The sequence below is a fragment of the Mastigoproctus giganteus genome, chromosome 5, assembly GCF_048544385.1.
Source record: "Mastigoproctus giganteus isolate SK-2022 chromosome 5, ASM4854438v1, whole genome shotgun sequence".
Classification (NCBI taxonomy): domain Eukaryota; kingdom Metazoa; phylum Arthropoda; class Arachnida; order Uropygi; family Thelyphonidae; genus Mastigoproctus; species Mastigoproctus giganteus.
Genome location: NC_143579.1, coordinates 217,092,742 through 217,114,718, shown reverse-complemented (window position 1 = coordinate 217,114,718; position 21,977 = coordinate 217,092,742). Strand labels below are relative to the sequence as shown.

At 34.9% G+C, this 21,977-nt stretch overlaps 1 protein-coding gene across 1 annotated transcript in view; it reads left to right on the top strand.

The window, feature by feature from the left end:
* LOC150086108 (uncharacterized) overlaps positions 1-21,977 on the top strand; it is an 84,293-nt gene that overhangs the window by 19,342 nt on the left and 42,974 nt on the right. Inside the window, exons 4-5 of the mRNA XM_090374798.1 lie at positions 84-203; positions 4,008-4,093. Of these exons, the coding sequence (XP_090230924.1) occupies positions 84-203; positions 4,008-4,093 (206 nt within the window). The remainder of the gene's footprint in view (positions 1-83; positions 204-4,007; positions 4,094-21,977) is intronic.

Sequence of the window (21,977 nt, the reverse complement as noted above, 5' to 3'; positions counted from 1 at the left end):
TGATGGTAAACAGAATAATAGTAAGCTTAGGGATAACTCAAGGATTATGAACTCCTCAAACACCAGTGTGTTAGAATGTTTAGCTGGAGGTGGAGATATAGATAATATATCTGAGAAGAAAGAAAAAAGGAATTTGAATTCTTCTTTTCCTATTAAATCCCTCAAAAATGTAATAGAAAATAATGCTGATGAGCTTCTTAAAGGTAAGAAATGTTACCAGAAGTTATCATTAATATTTACCTTTTGGCATTGTTTAGTGCAATTGCATCATTATACTATGTAGTTGACTTTTTTAAGTCAGATCAAAGTTTGTATGTTGGGCTTCATTATTATAACATCTCGTTGTGAAATCCTTCCTCTTATACTTCGAATAAGTAACACTTTCCCATTAGAGAAGATACTTATTCTCAGTTGAGTACTGCTACCCTATTCAATATTTCAAAGCTGTTTGGCCTTTCATCGGTGAGCAGGGTGCCCAGAGGTATAAGAGCCGATTTTGTAGTTCTGACTTACATAATATGAGAGAAAAGGGTGTATTTCTTAGCTAATAAAAATTTTAGGGTAAAAAGCCTCAAACTATGTAAAACCACTACCCAAATGCCTCTGTTTCATAGTGAAACGGTGTAATTTGGGTAATGGTGGTACTACTCTACTGAGAAGTAACAGTAGACATTTTCTAATGTCGAAAGTGTTACTTATCTGAAGTATAAGCAAAGGCAACTCGGGAAGGATTTCACAATATGCGATGTTATAATAATAATGCCTGATTACAAACTTTGGTTTGTCTTAAAATTCAACTATGTGGTAATGATTGAATTGCACTAAACAATGTCATAGTTTGAGGCTTTTTGCCCTAAAATTTTCTTTTTTTGCAGGACTAAGGTTCATTTTCTATAAAATTAGCATTTTTGCAAAAACGTTTGCAATGCTAAAAATGCAGTATCTTTACCATGGCACTGATCTCATTTTGTTAGCCTGTTTTTGAGTTAGCTCAATGTTCCACTTTAAAATATAAAAAGCATAAGATGTATTTCTCATCTTGCAACTAGAATTCTCTGGACTAGTTAAATGTTCAACCCCCCCCCCCCCCCCAGAATTATGAAATAAATACAACATTCATATCACATTAATTATACAACTTTCATTTTGAACCAAAACGTTATACTGCTGTGAAAATTAATCAGAACATTTTCAAAAGGTTTCTAGTGAATAACAGCCACTGAAATAAAATTTTATTATTGTTCTTAACAAAGGAAGGGGAAAGTCAATCGGAATTTTCGTACAATTCTCAGAACTCTTTCTTGGTAATTTTGTTAGTGTTGTCTGTTAATAATTATAGTAAAGTCCCAGATGAAGATAACATCATTCAGAGCAACATTGGTATTCTTTTAACTCCTCCATTACACTTATTTTCTATCGAATTGATATGCTGTTGTATTGAGGGAAAAAATAATCATATAACCACACAGTATCCAGTCCAGAAATATGTATACAAATACAGTAGACTCTCGATTTTCCGGGGTAGATGGTAAAATAAAAATCCCGGATAATCGATTTCCCGGTTAATCCAAAAATACAGTAAGTCCTCGACATACATTCCAGGGCTTCTTATGTAAGTCGAGTTTCACGTAACTCGGGAATGGCTAATAAAATATTGCTCCTACATCCGTGATATGGCAAAATTACAAAAACCACAATATCCTCAGGAGAATGAAAAATAGTTATATATTTTTCGATTAGTTAGTTATATATTTTTTATATATTAGTTATATATATAGAAAAATAGTTGTATATTTTTAATTAGTTCGATTAAAAATTGAATTTGGGGACAGCTGTGAAGTTGCTGGAGTGGCACATAAGAAAAGAAAACATTTAAAGGAAGAAATTGTACAGTAAAAACTAATATGTATTTGGTAGCCTTGGTTATAATAGTTGACTTCATTGGTGCCGATCCCTTCACCACTTTTTGTATTCTGTCTTTCTCCTTTATTATTGTATTCACTGTTGACACTGACAAATCTAAATTCCTTGCGATACTTGTTCATCTTTGACCATTTTCAAACATCCTTATTTTAATTTTCTGATTCGAATCGATCGCTTTCCTTGTTTTATTATTTTGATAGATTTACTAGTACCCCTGTCGCTTCTGTTTGGTCGGCACCATGATAACCATCAAAATGAAATTTTCTGTGAAGAACTTCACAGGGTTAAGGCAAAAACTCACTATTATCATCCCATGCAAGCTAACATTTTACTAAAACACATTTCTGGAGGTCACTACTATAAAACAATTTGCACTTTCTGGGTTACTGGGCTTTTTTGTTAGCACAATTCATTATAAACGGGTAGTAAACTCGATTGTATTGCATTTGCGATAATACCGATAGCTGGAATTCTGTGGGATTTTACGTTATGGTGAAATGTGTGTCCCCTTCACTGAAATCTTCAGTCATAAAAAAAAACCTAAATAAAGTTTAAGTCTTCTCTTCATTCCTATTTTTAAGCTTGTTACTCCATATCTCGCTTGTGCAATTTGTACATGCCGTGATCGTCATTAGTGATTGCTTATCATTATTATTCTGTTTTAAATTTTACAATCCTAAAAAAGAAAAAAAAATTGAGTGAATAAAATTAACGTAAATCGGGGACTTACTATATCCAAAAATGTTCAGCAACCTACGTAAAAAATATGACGATAGATATCAAAACTTACCACGCACTACTCGTGTGTCCAATACGATGCTTCCTTTTATTTTTATCAATGTTGATTTTAAATCTAATAGCTTCCCTTTATTTTTTACAATGTCATGTATGGTTTGGTCACCAACATTATAATGGTTCTTTAGAGATTTAATGGATGCACCATTTTCAAACTTTTGAATAATTTCAAGTTTTTGTTTAATTGAAAGCGCAACAATCGAAGCGACGCACTAAAACAAACTAAACAGTTGTGTTCTCTCTCTCTCTCTCTTTTTTTTTTTAGCATCAGGTGTGAAGACAGTGGGGGTTGCAAGATAATAATCTCTCAATGATGACTTTATAATGCCCTGCTTGTCGATTATTTACGACTTGAAAAACATCTGTTTATACCTATTCTAGTTATTACTTGAATTTTATGATTTCTGGTTTTTTTTTTTTTTTTTTTTTTTTTTTAATTTGGAGTCTTGAAGTTTCCCGGTTAAATCGATCCCGGTAAATCGAGAGTCTGCTGTAGTTTAAATAAGCTGCATGTAGGAAAATAGAGAGAGGACATATATATATAAAACAGCTTACTGTGATATCAACCAGTGCATACTGGTTTCTGCTCCAGTAGCTAATAGGAGACAAATCCAATTTTTGCATGAGTAGTTTGATAATATACGAGGAAACATACTGTGTGAAAGGCATTACATGGATTGAATACTCAAATTTAAAAATTACACTTGACTTATGCAATTATAAATGGTTTATTGAATACCTGAAGTAAAATAATTTCCTGCTATTCAAAGCTGTTTCCTATTATCTGATATATATCGGGCTTGCATTTTGGTTGGAAATAAATTTGTCTTTTGTCTAATTTTTACTTCAAGGACTCAGTGAATCATTTAAAATTGCATATATTTTACATGGAGCCAAGTGTATAATATTTAAAATTTTTGAATAAGGAAATGTTTTCATAGGCAGTTTGTCCAATAGTCTAGAAGAACACAGTAAAACCAGCCTTATTTCTTTATTTTTTGCACCTTATATAATAATTATATTTCTAATAATATAAGGCCTTAATGTAATAAAGTTTTTGACCTCGTTATTTGTTTCAGTTTTCCAAATTGTGAGAAATAGGGTTGAAGAGTGCAAAAGAGTTTTTTTTTTTTTTTTTTATTATTAGTCCTCAGAATTCCTAAAATTTTGCCCATGGGTTTAGTGAGAAAAAAATTCAGGGCAACCCCAATTTACTATTTAAATAATATACCTGTTAGAGGGTTAATACTTATATAAGATTTTTTTTTTTTTTACATTATAACTTGCAGGAAACAAAACCGAAGATCATGATGATACAGCTGAAGAATCGTTTATGGTGTTTAAGCAAGGTGCACTACACTTTTTTGCTGATGAGGTGAGTGAAGTATTTGTTTTGTTTTGTCATACCTGCAAACAATTCAAGAAGCTGAATTAGTTTCCATAATTTAATTACAGCATAATATCTTTCAAGTGTAATTGTAGGGGTAGTCAGTAAGTATTTACCCTAGTATTTACCTAGAAATATTTGAGTTAGGTTTGAAACTTGGCTGACAATTTCATCCTTCTCTGTGTTGGTAGGAAATAGGTTTAATCCTCTAGAACTACAATTTTTTCCCATCTATGGATAAGTTCTTCAGTTCAATAAAGCTATCACATAAAGCTTTTTATGACTTCCTCTATTTTCATCTATCATGACTTTGAACAGAAAACCAGGCTTCCTTTAATTATCTCTTCATCCAGCCTGAAATCTGCAGCCCGTAATGGTTTCTTCATATTAGGGAAGAGGGAGAAGCCTAAATGTGAGAGGTCAGGAGAATGAAGCAGGTGCTGCAGATTTTTAAAGCCATACCTGATTGCAAAGTTCACTGGGAAAGCAGTCTTGTGAGCAGGAGCATGGTTGGCTAGGAGGCAAACACCTCTGAATTGCTTCCTGCATCTCTGCATTTCTTCTTCTTGATAGCCTCTTGTAACTTTCTTGGGAGTTTCTGTAGTACTTCCCAATGATGCTGTTGCCTTTTGGGAGGTAATCTGTGAGGATTGATACCTTCATAAAAGATTGACAACAGGACCACCTTGTTGGCAGACAGTTTTGAACCTTGGCTTTCTTTTGAGGAGGTTGGTGAAGATAAATGTTTCCATTGTTTGCTAATTTGTTTTGTTTCTGGGCCATAGTGATGTACCCAGCACTCATCTGTCGTTACAATTTGGTCAAAAAATCATCAACATTCTTTCTACAAAGCTCCTACACTTGTGGAGAACGCCCTCAGCAATCTCAGAACCCATTGGTCTGCCACCTTAGACATGTGCAGGAACTCATGCATTATGGTGCAAATCGACTCGTGGCTAATGTTCACTTCATTTGCTATAAAATTTATAGTCACATGCATGGCTGTGGAGCTGGAAAAAAAAATTTTCGGCTCCAGCTCCTTTAATTTATCAAAATCCTAATTTAGTTTTAAACTGTTGAAGTGAGCAATAATACTCAAATGACAAATGAAAACACTGTTGGAATGATCTTTACATTATAGGCTAAAAATGCACAGTTAATTTACCTTTTAGTTTAATGAAGAAAAAATGAATGAATTATGAATTTAAATCAACTTATTCCATTATCAAAAAAACACAGACTTATATTTGCCATATTAAAACGTGCAAATTAACTTTAATTCCCTTAAAAACTGAATTTTAAAATTAATTATGTATAGCAGTTTGTTCTTAAGAACGAGATTGCGTCAAGCAAGTCCTCTTTCATTGATGCTCTGAAATCTGATTTAATGATTTTTAGAGCTGGAAATAAATGCTCTACACTGGCTTGAGTAGGGGGCAATGCAACCACCAGTTGAGCAACATCTCATATGATTTTAGGGTACTTTAATATTGCATCTTTTACTGACATCTTTGGTTGACAATCAATTTTTTCAACTTCAGTGAGGGAAGCTAATACTTCTAACTTGAATTTAGTCAATATATTAAAAGGAGTGACACATGGTATGCCTTTTTCTAATTCCAGTCAACAGCATTTTGAGCTATGCTGTTCGTCAATAATCTTTTAAAAATCAAATTTGTCTTCACAATTAGTAGTATTAGATGATGATGGTGGTGGATTGCTTTGAATTTCAACTCCTGGGGCTGGGCATTCTTGAGGGTTTCTTATTCTGAGTGCTATATCACATAAAGCTTCCTTTGATTTGCTTTGTTGTCCATCTGTTAATAAACATCTATACTTGGGATCAACATAAACTCCAGATAACATTACATCATTTCTCAATAAAGTTTTTTTCTCTTACTTCCAAGGAGGTCATGAGACCTTCAGCTATGGGACCATATATCTTGGAAAGGCAGTAGATCAGAGACTTTCATTCCTTTAGGAACTGACCAGGAGTCAAGTCTTCACCTTGAATTTTCTTTGTAGTGATATGTGGTTGGTAAAGCAAGTTTAAGTTTCTTCACTTGGTCCCACAGTACTTCTGTTAGTGTTACTTCACAGTTAGCCATGTCAATAAGGATAAAAAAATTCAAATTATTGTATTAGGGTCACCCATAATTTCTTACATATACTTGTATATGTATTATGTCTGTAAATTGTGTGTTCTCTGGTCAATTTGCCTGTTTTTCTGGATGAAAAAGCCCAATTTCTTGGGGGGGGGGGATGGCAGGTCAGTAATGATAGGTTTCAGTTCCAGTAAGCAGTCCATCATCATATGTGTGCTATCCCACCTAGTAGCTTGATCCAAAATTGCTACTTTTCCAGCACACCATTTAATTATTGCTTCTATTTTTGGCTTCCTAGCAGCTAATACAACCTGCCTCACCTTACTTACAAGAGCAGTTGCATGTTTATTTCTTAAGCCATCATGAATTGCCAGCTGTAAAGTATGAACACCACAACACATGTGCTGGACTCTCGAGAGGCTTGAAATTTCATCCATAATGTCATTTAAATCCAGCTTCTGCATCATCATCAGGTTCTAATTCTGGAGTCTCACCACTTGATTCATTTCGTCCTTCACTTTCATCATCTGTTATTGAATCATCTCTCTCTTGATCTTTATTTTAACTTCCCAGTGGTACTTGACGTGTTGGAGGCATTATCAGTCACAATGCACAATACATGCTCTTTTTCTATTTCAAACTCTTTCAGAATGTCTTTCACTGGTTTCACTGGCCCAACATATAACCAAGGTACTTGCTTGTATGTTGGGCTTTTGTATCACTTACTGCTAATGTATGTGTAATGATTTTATTGTTGGCATCAACAATTTGAACGTTTATTGCAAAGTAGTTTACCCTACAACGTGTGCAAGCATCCATTTTCAAATATACAAAATGTCCATTTAGATCATTTATAAAGGCAGACTTTTCTTCCTTTGCTTTCTCTATTATTAAACTTTGAATATGGCCTCTATCCAAACTAATTTTGAATTTTTGGCCATTTCTCCTATCAAACCAAGTATGACTGGCTTACAAAAGACACTCAGAGATAAAGAATTCTTCACCATTAACTCAATGTAATTCTTGAATTTAATCTGCTCTCTGGAACACAAGTGACTTTTTCATTAACAAAATATTTAAAAATATTTGATTTACTTGACTATTTGATGATGAAAACCTAGAAGTGCTTACCTTATTAAACTTGAGTCTCTCTTCCTCTTCTATACTCTTAAGCACTTCAGGATGGTTACGACTTATGCGATGCTTCAAATTGAATGCTCTTATTGAAACATTAGTCTCATTGGTCAAAGGTTTACTAATTTTTGCTCCACAAGTCAAAATCTTGCCATCAGTGTCATTCACTTGGCATGTGCAAATATAGTATTTATCATCTTTAGTGACTGCAAAGTATTCAAATACATTAGACTTTGTTCTAGATCCTTTGTTCATCAATGAGGGCTTCCAGACATTTGACATTTATGAAAAAATAAAATGTGCATTATTTGAAAACCACTCGCTGGTTTAGACATTAAAAAAAAACACAGTAAACAAAAGGAACAAGGAAATGAAAACTACACCATGAGGCATCAACGCATATGACATATGTGACACCCTCATGATTATGACTGACCAAGTTAGTTGGAGCCAATTTTTTTTTTTTTTTTTTTACTGGCTCCAGCTCTATAGAAACCTGTGGCTCTGGCTCCACAGCCCTCGTCACATGTCTGTTTTCAAGGACTAACTGTTCTACTAGCTACTGTGGCAAGGTCTGGCTGAGATGGGTCTTCCTAGTCTTGGGTCATCATACATGCTGCTTCACCTACACCTGAACTATCTTTACCAATTTTTCACAGTCTTATATGATGGGCAATCCTCCCCTTATATAGTTCTCCTTGTGGATTTATTTTGTTTCTTTGCCTTGGAAATGAAGAAATTTTTTAATGGATCGGAACTCAATCCTCTCCAGCATACCATCTCTCCCTGTATTCATGGCTCTAGTTCATTAAATGATGAATCTAGGAAAAACAAATAGATATACATTAACTTATGAGACTTAGTAGTTGTTGTTGGAGTGAGGGCTTAATAATGCACAGGCTACTATGGTCAAATTGTGCCAAATGAGACTTAATATTGTATATGCAGGGTGTTTCAAAATTATGTATACACACTTTAAAAATTTATATTTAACAAACAATATATCAAATGTAATTTTTTTGATACTTTGAAAACAAAAAAAAAACATTTTTTTTTTTTTTTTTTTTTACAACAATAAAACTTTAATTGTTAAAAATGCCCTCCATCAGCATTAATGCATGAGCAGCATCGATCTTCAACAGATCTACATACTGAAATGCAAAAATCAGGTGAAATGTTTTCTGCTTCTTGTTGAATTTTCATTCACAATTCCTCCAATGTTTGACTGTAAACTCAATTTTTCAAGTATCCCCAAGCAAAAAAATCTAAAGCGGTGAGATCTGGCGACCCTGGAGGATATTCAAAAGCACTCCCTCGATGATCTATCCATTGTCAAGATAATTGCACACAGCTGTATGATAATGTGGAGGTGCACCATCTTGTTGAAAATATACCAATGTATCTGCACATGTCTCTGATTTTTGGTACAGCACAATCCCTCAATGTATCCAGATAATTTTTTCCGTTAACAGTGCCATTGAATCAATAGGGACAAATTATTCCATGTGAAGAGAGCCCCATCCACACAGTAATGACTGGTCGATTGACATCTTTCTGCAGAGTGATGTGTGGATTTTCAGTGGCCCAGTAAACGCAATTGTGACGATTTATGTGGCCATTCATTTTAACTGTGGTCTCATCAGACCTCATCTGAAAAGCGTGATTTTTGCCATTTTTTTTGAATGTACTGCTCATAAAATTGCAATCGTTGATCTGGATCATCTTCCTGGATTGCATGCACTAATCAAGGTATAAATTACTTTTAAAGTTTAATTCCTTCATCATTCTAAAAACACTTGTATGGTTTAAACCTAGCTCTTGTGAACACCGTGTTGTTGATTTTCTTGGGGTGCACAAGATTGCATTTCTTACAGCTTCAACATTTTCATTACTTTTTAATGTCCTCTTCCTGACACATGCTAATTTATGGATATTCTGAGTGGTTCCATGCTCCTCAAATTTATCAAACAAGTAATTGTTAATCATGTGGGCACTTTTGTTCCATGTCATGATTTCTAAGCATGCTGTTTTTGTGCCAGTAAAACCAATCCAAGCATGCTGAACTTCTATGAAATTTTCATATTTCCAATACCATTTTATAATTGCCTTTCTTCCTTCAAAATTTAATTGGGTACTCTCCATATTTACCCCCAGGGGCTCATCTGGTGAGTATGGGCTTGACACACCCAGGGTCCTGAGCTGGATATCATCATTCTTCTCTTTCTTGGCGATTCCCTTCTACTCTCTCTCTCTCAGGGTAATTCAGATTTTTTTTTATTTTTAAAATTGTTCATTTTTAAGCGACAAAATTAATTTAAGAAAATTAAATCGGTTCATATTGTTCATTAAATATAATTTTTTAAAGTGTGTAAACATAATTTTGTAACACCCTGTGTATATATATATATATATATATATATATATATATATATATCCATTATTTTAAATTAAATAAAACATAAGCCAGTAGTATGGCAAAAACTGTAGAGCGAAAATTAACATAAAAATAACCCAAATAAACAATCGAACGAAAAAAAAGAATAGACATAAACAGTAGCCCAGAAACCCTAATATAATTTCGATCTTTAAATCCAATTAACAAAAACTATACAAATTTTAGGATAATGCCAATTAGTTATTAATTTAGCGGTACCCCCCCGAGAGGTACCAGTTCCGAAAGACGTGAAATATCACCCAAAGAGGGTTAAAGGAACTACCAAACGATAACAAAATCAAAATAAACTAAAATAAAATAGAATAGACTGACCATCATGCCCCATATCGACAGAGGACCACGAGGCCAATAATGGTCATGGAATCGCTGCATTTCAATCGTCATACAAAACATCGCAAAGGCGGAAATATCGAAGAACCAAACCACCCTTCCATTCTCCGATAGATCAACCAATGCAGAGGATGCAAATCCTCTGCATTGGTTGATCTATCGGAGAATGGAAGGGTGATGTTTTGTATGACGATTGAAATGCAGCGATTCCATGACCATTATTGGCCTCGTGGTCCTCTGTCGATATGGGGCATGATGGTCAGTCTATTCTATTTTATTTTAGTTTATTTTGATTTTGTTATCGTTTGGTAGTTCCTTTAACCCTCTTTGGGTGATATTTCACGTCTTTCGGAACTGGTACCTCTCGGGGGGGTACCGCTAAATTAATAACTAATTGGCATTATCCTAAAATTTGTATAGTTTTTGTTAATTGGATTTAAAGATCGAAATTATATTAGAGTTTCTGGGCTACTGTTTATGTCTGTTCTTTTTTTTTTCGTTCGATTGTTTCTTTGGGTTATTTTTATGTTAATTTTCGCTCTACAGTTTTTGCCATACTACTGGCTTATGTTTTATTTAATTTAAAATAATGGATGTATTTCAGCTTCATATGGAGGAATTGCATGTCGCTGCCTCTAATGAATGCTTAATTATTTATTCATTTTATTATAATTTAACTTTATTTAATATAATTCAATGATAGTATATATATATATATATATATACCTACACACTATATAAAATCCATCCCTAACTGAAATATTTCTAGGTGAGGATAAATACTTATTGACCACCTCTCATAAATTACTCTTACAACAACATACAGTAGAATGTTGGTTATCTGGACATCAGTTATCCAGAATAAATTTGAAAGACTGATCTTTCTTCTTTTTTTTAAATAAGTATGAGTTATAGTGATCATGTTTGCAAATTGAATTTTGATTCTAATAAGCGAAAAATTGAGTTTATTACCCATTTATAACAGATTGTACAAACATAAAGCCCAATAAACCGAAAATTGCAAAATGTTTTTATTGTTTATGGTTGTGACCTCTAGAATTCTATGTGACATTCAGAAATGTGCTTTAGAAAAATATCACAGAGACCTGGGTTTTCTCAGAAACCATGAGTGAATTTCGGATTAGTTTAGCTCCAGATTCAGTAAGAATAATATTGGCCCGAAACTGTGATTTATTATTTTTCTCAGATTTTTACAGTAAAAAGTGAATGAAAAGAACGTGTGTCGTTTTAACATTGCAACATAAAACAAATTATTAATAGACTTTAGAAAAGGTGAAATTTTAGGAAATCTCTCCAAAGGGGACTTCAACAATTTGCTACAGCAAGAAAAATTCCAATGCTGTAGCAGAATTTGTATCAATTATGGATAGTGAAGGAGGATCTAAAAGGAAAAAGACTATGCCGAAACCTGAAAATGCCGCTTTAGAGAATGCACTTCATTTGTGGTTTCTTCAGAAGCGAAGTTTAGGTGAACCAGTGTCTGGCCCAATGTTGTGGGAAAAAACATTGGATTTTAATTGAAAATTAAGAGGTAGTGAAGATTATAAGGCAAGCACAGGTTGGCTGAAAATCTTTAAACTGAGACACAGTATATGTGAACTAGATATTGAAGGCAAGAAACTTGATTCAGACGAATTGGCAATGGTGTCCTATAAAAGTAAGTTTGCTTCAGTTATAGCAAATTAAAAGAAAGAAAACATTTATAATGTTAATGAGACGAGCTTATTATGGAAAGCATTACCGAGAAAAACCATAGCCACTAAAAGAGAAATGCCTGCACCAGGTTTTAAGATGAAAAAAAAAAAAAAAAAAAGCGAGTTACAATTGCTGTGTGAAAATGCCACTGGGATGTGCAGATTGTCCATGCTTATTATCGTAAGTCAAAAAACCGAGAGCATTTAAAAATCTTTCTAATTTTCCTGTTTTGTATAAAAGTACCTGAATGGATGTTTCTGTTTTCTGAGATTGGTTTATATATATTTTTTTATTTAATTAACCTTAATTATTTAATTTAATCGTAAGGTAAGATAAAATTTATTTATTATTTATTTATTTTTTTTTATGTAAACCCCAAACACAAGAAGTATTAGAACCTATAGTACTTAGTACCGTGCTTGGGTGGAGGTTGAGAAGACGAAAGAAGATATTTGTTGACATTGGACTTGAACTTCTGTAGACTGTAATTTTCAGGAAATATGTATGAAGGAAGGTTGTTCCAGAAAACGGCGAATAAACGAGAACGATGAAAAGTTGGTTCTGTGAGTTTGAAGTTGGACAGTAAATGGATGTTGGCTGGTGGCAGCACGTGTTTGGACTGTTTTGAAAGAGAGAACGGGAATTATAGAAGCCAATTCAGAAGAACAGTGCCCATGGAAGTATCTGTAGAAGAGGCATGCAGCAGGAACAGTACATCTATGAGAGAGCGAGTGGAGAGACTCTGTTAGAGATGAATCATTAATTAACCTAACTGCCCTCTTCTGAATGGAATCAAGAAGCCTGAGAGGTTTTGGGGGCACCGCCCCAGATGTGGGAACAATATTCCATGGCAGGGTGGATTTGCGATTTACACAGTGAGCAGCTGTTTGGAAGAAAAGTAACGCCGAGAGAGAAAGAGAAAACCAAGTTTTTTAGATGAAGAGGAAGCAATATTTGTAATGTGTTTGTGCCAAGAGAGATTAGAAGTCAGGGTAATCCCCAAAAGAGATATATCATTTTGCCTAGAAATTGGAGTGTCACTAAAGATGAGCATAGGAGCAGAAGAATCCTTTTTGCGAGATATAAGACAAGACTGAGTTTTAGAAGGGTTGAAATCAACCAAGTTTTCTTTGCCCCACTGGAGAATCAATCCAGTGTGTGATATAAAATCAATGTGAAATAAAGGATTCTATACCTGAAGATCGGCGTTTAAGGAATTGGTAGCAGATTTTCGAGAAATTAAAGCTGATTGAGCAGGACAAGGTTTCTCAAAATGGAAAGTGGAATGCAATGCGCTATCATCGGCAAAACTATGGATAGGATTTCCAGTCAATGGAAGAAGGTCATTAATATACAAGAGGAAAAGAGTGGGGGAAAGAACTGAACCTTGGGGGACACCGGCATTAGTGGAGAAGTTAGAAGACAGAGAGCCATCTACCATCACCCTCAGTGAGCGATCAGAAAGAAAACTGGATAACCAATTACTAAAAACAGTTGGCAAACCATAAGATGGAAGCTTGTTTAGAAGATCTTTATGCCAGACACGATCAAAAGCCTTTGAGATTCCAAGAGCAACTACTTGTGTTTCACCGAACCTTTCCATTGAATTAGACCATAAATGGGTAACATAAGCCAGAATATCAGCAGTGGATCGACACTGACGGAATCCATACTAGCGATCGTTGATCAAATGGTAGGTTTCTAGGTAGTTTAAGAATTGGCAGTTAATTGATTTCTCCATTACTTTAGAAAGAGTAGAAGTAATTGCAATGGGATGATAATTGGATGGGAGAGATTTGTCACCCTTTTTTTTGGAACTGACTGGATATGAGCAAATTTCCAAGCAGAAGGAAAAACACCTTTGGAATAAGAAAGTGAAAAAAGGTGGCAAAAAATAGGAGTAAATTCAGGAGCACAGGTTTTGAGAACAAGTGGAGAAATACCATCGGGACCTGGAGCTTTCTTAGCATCAAGATTCGTCAAAATCCTTCTGACATCCTTTTGACGGAAGACCACAGGAGGCATTGAATGGAGCGTGTTGGGAATGGTGGGAGGTGTTTTACCAAGATTGTTAATGCATGAGTTGAAAGAAAAATGGGATGCTGGCAGGTCAGCTTTATCCTTGGCTGAAGTGACAACAGAACCATCTGGTTTGGGCAGAGATGGGCAAAAGTTGCAGCCAATAGCTTTGACAAGAGAACAGAATGCTCGGCTACCATTAGGGCAAGAAGCAAGCTTTCAACTCTTAGCCTGTTCAAATTCTAGTTTGGACTGGTTAATAACTGCTTTACAATTGTTGCGAGCTTTCATTTTCTTCCTTTAGGCAGAAAATGAAACTGGAGAATTAGAAACAAGCCAATTACGATATGCAGCATTCTTCTCTTGAACAGCCTTAGCACATTTATTGGAAAACCAAGGTTTAGATAAAGGACGAGATTTTAAAGTGGACTGTGAAATAAAGGATTCTATTCCTGCAAGAATAATTTCACTGACACAATCTGAGCAAACGTTGGCATCAGAAGTTTTGAAACAGTAATCCGACCAAGGAAAAGAAGAAAAGAAGTCTTGCAGGTCATCCCATTTTGCATTCTTGTAATGCCAAATAACACATATTTAATCTTATCTTACCTTCGATTATCTGGAAGAGGTCTGATATCAATTATTCCTGATAACTGACACTCTGCTGTATTTAGATTTCTAGACAAGAAAATGTATCATTACATGGTATAACCATGAATTATAACCTTTCTTTGCTTATGGTTCCCTCAGTATTAAATAAACTAGGATTGCTGCTTTTCAGAAATGGCAAATTGTGATGGTGCAGAATTAGTTTGCTTCCTTTAATTATTTTGCCTAATCAAGTGGTCAAGCATTGAGGGTACATAGGTACACATGCTTTGTTGATTGTAGTTCAAGCCTGCATAAATATGGTCATCTGTATTGTGTTGTGAATTTCTCAGACCTTATATGGTCATCCCAGAATATAAGAGAAAATTTTTGTGTGATATTGTTAAGCACAAAAGTGCACTAGCACATGCATTTGAGTGGACTGGTTTCAACCCACATGATTACTAAATGAAGTTTGCAGTTGTATCCATTGGCAGAATCACTAAGAGTGTACACATTTGAGTGAACTGTGGTTCAATCTCACTTGACTACTAAATAGTTGGACAGACAACTTGAATGGCCGAGACCCACTAATTTTCGTAAAATCGGACAAATGCTAATAATTTATTGTAATTTTTCCTTGTAGAGGATCTGCGATCTCATTATGGATTTAAAATAAACTTTGTGGATTTTTTTTGAAAAGGGTAGTATAGGCTATTTTTGGAAACTTTAAAGGAATATTAAATTTTAGGAATATTATATATTTTATTTTAAGGCAGAAGAATACTCTTACCTGGGGTTTTCTTCAGGAACGGCTGCATCTGGATGAGGTGTAATTCAGAAGGTGTTGAAATTGCAATTATATGGAAGGAGGATGAAGGAAAATGCCAGCTTTTGTCCTAAATCCTTGTATGGGGAGTAATTGTAGGCATAAAGGGAGATGATGTCTTGAAGCCTGATGGGGGCTTTTTATTAATACCATCTTCAAAGGACGGTGAATATGTGTTGAGGCCATCTTTTATAGCCTGGTCACGTTCCATTGCCGTATTTCAAAAGCATGGTGGTAGGGTGGTGAGTAGTCGAAAAAGGGTGGAGGAGAAAAATTTACCGCTTCACCGTATTACTCTTATAGTTTGGGAATTGTAGATGTTGTTGTTTTTTTTTGCGGGGGAAAAAAAAAACGGTAGTAAAGGGAAAGAAAGGGGTTTCACTTGGAAATACGGTTGCGTGACTACCCGTCCCCGTTAGTAGGGGGTCCCGAATTGGGGGGGGTGTTATGTTCTGTTGTTAAAGTTTAACTTATAGGATATTTGTTTTAGGTCCCATTCTTCAGAGATTATTATTCGTCTATGTATCTTTATTGATCTGTTTGTTGATCTCATTGCTAATGTCTCACCGGTTTCTAACTTAAATTTTTGTGTCTTGTATGTCAATTATTATCGCGTTTTCGAAGGAGGGGTAATGTCCTGTGGCTAAGTGGTGAGCTACCAATTCTGAACTATTATTTTTTTCCGTTCGGTCTGTTTTTTCTTTGTTAGACCGAACGGAAATTTTCCAAAAATAGCCTATACTACCATTTTCAAAAAAAATCCAGAAAGTTTATTTTAAATCCATAATGAGATCGCAGATCCTCTACAAGGAAAATTTTACAATAATTATTAGCATTTGTCCGATGATTTACAAAAATTGTCTGTCTAATAAAAATTTCGAGACTTTAGGACCTACACATTTTTTTACTCTATTGACTATTAAATATGATTAATGATTGTATTCATTGTTAAAATGATTATTTGTGAATGAATTCCTCCAAACCTAGTGGTCATGCCAGAATATAAACAAGAACATTAATACTTTGCTTATAAACATTTGTCAATTCTGTAAAAATCTCATATCCATTTGCCATGGAATATTATTCCCACATCCATTTGCCATGGAATATTTTTCCCACATCCAGAGCCCTTGGAACCTCTCTTAAACTCCTAGACTCTATCCAAAAGATTACATTCAGGCTAATTAATGATCCACCCTCTTTAAAAACTCTCTCCACTTCCTGTAACAAAGATGTTCAGTTTCTGCAGCATATCATTTCTACAGAGGCTCTGTTCATCTGAATTATCATATTTAATTTCACCTTGTTCTTCCAGAGCAGTCTAAAAGATGTCAGTTAGCCTAGTCAGCATCCATTCACAGTTCAGTGCCAAGCTGACCAAAGTAACATCTTCATTTATTCCTTCTGCTTCTGTTCTTTGGGACAGAATGCCTTCGTGTATTTCCTGATAATTTCAAACATCAACAGCTATCTTCTGTCTTTCATCCTGTACACAGTACTTTCTGTTAACCTTTTACCATGGAAATAATAATAGCATTATATCTTGCAATAGGAAGAAGATGAGAAACTATCTGAAAGACCATATGTGGATCATTCTAGTTCTTATAATATTCCAGAAATAGAAGTGAGTAAAGACAGCACTCTTCTTTTAGGAGATTTTCAATAGTTGTTTATATCCATATACAGCAGAACCTCATAAATCTGGCATCCATGGGACATAGCATATTTTTAAAAATTCTGTTTTTTGGAAATTTAGCCTGGCCATGGTCCATTGGTTACCATATGCAGCCACAAATAAGGAGGTTGTGAGTTCGAGCCCATATGCGTCCACAAAATATGAATGGCCTATTGTTGTGCTAAAAAAAATCCAGCTGCCCTTAATAATTCAATATGTATGCAATCACAATGAATTTGTAAATTCTTCTGGCCTTGGCCATCTAGAGAATAAATGAAAATTTATTTGATCATAATATAGAAGTTGAAAGGCAATCTAGCACATGCAAGTGACATGATATACTAAGTAAGAACAAACACCACTCTGCATGAATTAGAAAATTTATTGAGTGGTAGATGCCACTTCTTGATTTATTGGCTGAATAATAGTAAGCTAAATAAACATCGGTAAAACCCAAAATAGAAAAAAGTAAGGTGGGAGAAGTGCTTACTCTACATTACACTTTGACGGTAACAGCTCAATAAATTATTTTTAATTCTTGAAGAGTAGCATACCTTTCATACTTAGAAAATGTATTTATGTATATATACTATGTTTAGCAAGTTGAGATGAGCCAGTGGCATAATTTGATGCAATCACATGATCATAGACAAAATTTTAAGTTTACTGATGTGAATTCAGGAAGTGTTTTCAGTTGCATAATAAAATAAATGCACTTTTTTTTTTTGCTAATTCACTAATCTAAAAATATTATCAGAAATCACAATTGAATAGTTTTGTAGATAATACAGTAACTCTGTTCCCTGATCTCCACACAGTGATAACCACCAGCATTAAGCCAAAGTATGAACCCATGCTACCAGATTGGTCCAGTAGGTAGCATGCATGCCTAAGAAATAAAGGCTTCACCAGTTCCAATCTCACCTCTTGTATGGATGTTGCAGTTGTTCAATTTTTTAATATGAAGTACAGTAAACCCTCGCTATTTGCGGGGGTTACGTTCCTGAGAAATGTCGTGAATACCGAAAACGCGAATACTGAGTTATGGCTCCCATAGTAATAAAGTGGTTCCGTTCCAAAGTATGAAATATATAAGAAAAACTAGTCTAAAATTTTGTCTATGTATGTATTATATGTACCTTCATAATATGACTATGTACGTAGACAGTACATAGTGAAATGCAAGCATATGGCATCGAAATGAAAATAAGAAACAATTTAATATTAAATGTAATATTTATTAGAAATTTCAAACAAATCTTTCAAACCAGCGCCTTTGCTAACAAAAGAACTTATCCCGCCAGTGCTATCACCAGTTTCGTTAAAGTGTTGATAAAGGAGTTTTGCCTTTTCACGAATGATGAGTGAACTTAACGGAATTTTATTTTGAGTTCAGTCTTCTATCCACAGATTTAAAGCCTTTTCCATTTTTTCTAATTTAACATCACGAGTTACAGAGCAAATTTTTAAAGCAATTAGCGCGTTTTCACGGACACTACGGCGGATTTTTTCTTCCGATTTTTTGATTGATCGTACTGTTGACTCATTGATTTTATAATGTTTTGCCACTGAGGAGACGCTTTCACCATTAGAAATTTTATCTAATAACTCAATTTTATTCGCTAATGTCATCACCTTCTTTGATATTTTCACATTTCTCTTGTTATTCATAGCCATATTTTTGTAGGGGTTAGAAAGAATTTGTCCACAATAAAGTCACTTTCTTCCATTAACACACTCGAAAAAGTCTGTTTTACACTGCAAAATGGTAGATTTATCACTTTTGTAAGCATATCAATTTATAAATTGATAAATTTATTCAATTTATAAGCATATAAATTAAAAGCAAACGACGAAATCTTCCATGACAAGCGCATAACACATACTGAACAACGATTAGCGAGAAACATCCACGCTCGCGATTTTGTCACCACTCTCCCCCCACCCACTGAGCGCTGTTTTGACCGGGAAAGATAATTTTAGGCACGCCCATGTTTTTTTATGGCGGAAAATATTCATGGCGCTTTAAAATTCACATTTTTTTTAGGTTTCATTTTATATTAAATCGGCGATTGCGAAACCGTGAATACAGACCGCGAATAGCGGGGGTTTACTGTATATTAAAACTAGTATATCTGAACTAGAATTGAATGTATTACAAAATTAATGATTTTTATGTTGCAAATATATAGTAACAGAGATGTGCAGTCCATGGAAAATATATAAAACAGAAGGAAATTGACATTTGGAAACTACTAACAGAATATAATGTATAAATCTGGCACACCTGTGGTACTTTCTCTAAGTCCAGTTAGCCACCTGAAGTCAAGTCAAACTACCCTCATAGAAATATTCTAAAAGTGCTGGATTTTTGAATGCCTGTTTATGAAGTTCTGGTGTGTGTGTGTTAGCGTAGGTAGTGGCATGTAAATTGTGCAATTTATATGCCACTACCTACCAATTAACAAATGTTAATCAAAATTCCTAAGGGACTGTTACTCACTAATGTTATCTTTGTTAAATGAAATAATTCTGTATTCATTTATTGTGGATGGTTGTTCAACATTGTTCAAAAGCATTGTCATGCTCACCAACTAGGTATGAGGGTGGTTCAATAAACAATCGCCTTCACCTACTTCCACATATGGCAGTGTCATGATATTTTGTGTGTAGCATCATACATATCTCTGTACTAAAGGTGTAAAATTTCAGCCCTGTGTCTTAATTTGTTTTTCTCTTACAGAGCTGAACATGTGACGAAGTAGCATCATGGACAAAGTTGAAGCCAACGCTGTAATCCGGTATCTGTTCTTGAAGGGGAAATCTCCTAAAGAGATCCACGAGGAGATGACTGCTGTATATAAGGATGAAGCCCCATCATCCTATGGCATTGTGAAGCACTGGCATAGACAGTTTAGGTGTGGTCGGACATCGGTAGAATCTTAGCCCATTCCAGGTCATCCCCATTCAGCCTTTGATGGCAGCATGATCAGAAAAGTGGAGTCGATAATCATGGAAGATCGCCGGATATCTGTGCTTGAATTGTCCCAAGAGGTGAAGATTAGTGTGGGCTCTTTTGAAACAGCCCTTCATGACCAACTCCATTTACAGAAATTGAGTGCAAGATGGATTCCCTGATTATTGACTGGTTTCCAGAAAGCTGATCAACAACAGAAATCAAGAGTTGTTAGCCCTCTGCCAAAAAAATGAGAAAGACTTTTTCTCTTGTCTAATCACTCAGGATGAAAGTTGGATACACCATTTTGACCCTAAAAGTAAAATGCAGTCCATGGAATGGTGGCATCATGGTTCCCCACCCCAAGAAGGCAAGGGTCCAAGCATCAGCAGGTAAGGGCTTGCTGACAGTGTTTTGGGATGAGAAAGGCGTAATAATGACTGATTACCTGCCAAAAGGTAGAACAATTACAGGTGCCTATTATGCCAACTTACTCACAAAATTACGGGAAAAAATCAAAACGTGGCATGGCATGCTATCCAAAGGTGTGAGAATGCTTCAAGACAATGCCCCAGTTCACATTTCTGAAATTGCAACAACACAAGCGGCCACTTGTGGATATGAAATACTGCCCCATCCAGCCTACTCACCCAATCTTGCACCATCAGATTTGTTGTTTCCTTCCCTCACCTCAAATCATTTCTTTAGGGGACCCACTTCCCTGACGATGAGACACTCATTTCTGCAACAGAGTCATGGTTCAAAGACCAACCTCACCACTTCTACAAAAATGATATCCGTTGTCTCATCCATCGATGGGAAAAATATGTAAATCTGCACGGTGGCCTTGTAGAGAAGGACTAAAACCTGTGCCAAGAAATAACAAGCTAGCACCTCTGCAACTAGGTTAGGGCGATTCATTATTAAACCACCCTCGTACACATGCCAATCCATGCTACATTGCATGCTGTTGTTAGTAATCAAGCCTAGAGATACTGCATGTTTCAAGCCTGCAGTATCCCTAGCAGCAACCAACAAATGTCTACCCTCTTTTGTTATTCTTCTATATATTTAATATATAGAGGAAAAAGAAAGTAGTAATGGCTTTAGTTTCGATTAGGTGAAGAACTGTTTGTTAAAGATATAAACATATTACCCAATGAAAAAGAAAATCGGTTTTCTTTTTTACTCTTTGATGGCTTCTAGCCATAGAAGTTTAAAATTACATGTTATGCTAGCTAAATTGGCTGTTATTTATTTAATAACAGCCATGCATTTTTTGTGAAGGTGTATGAATTCATTTGGATGACATTCTTAATGCTGACCGTACTTCATAAATTAATAATATCATAACTCTTCTATAAAAATTCAAGGGCATAATGAAATGTTGGTCTGATTAATTACAGTACAGTATATAGAAGGAACACTTCATTTTGTACAGCAGTTTCTCATTTTTGAATTCATTTATATACCAATGAGTGCGTTATTGTGGTTCTAAATAATTTATCTGTGGTTCTAAATAATTTATCTGTTTCTGAATAATTTATATCTGTGCTTCTTATAATGCTTGCCAATTTCACTATAACGCTGTGAGCCGACATCTAGTCATACTGGTTGTAGAGTGTATGTTTTGAGTAGCATACATATATAATTTGTGTTCAGCTTACGTGGGCAAAATGTACGTTGCTCTGAGCACCAACACAAAGCTGATGGATACCGGCATTTAATTTAATTTATTTTTCATTGAATAGCATCATAAGCTCCAAGCATTTAATCAAAGGTAATAACTGTGTTGTGAAAAAACATTGCTTTAGTGTGGAAGGAAACTTAAATGTGGTGAAACATCTGAACACAAGTGAGCATCACTGTTATATGTGCTAAGTTTATATGACTGGGTTAGTGGTACATAGAGTCATTAAGAATTCTGATAAAGTTAAGGAGTTTGGAAATGCTACCTGACTCACTGCTACTAAGTTAAGTAGAATTATTATTATTATTTTTTTTTTTTTTATGAAAACCCCAAACACGAGAGGTATTAGAACCTATACTACTTAGTACCATGCTT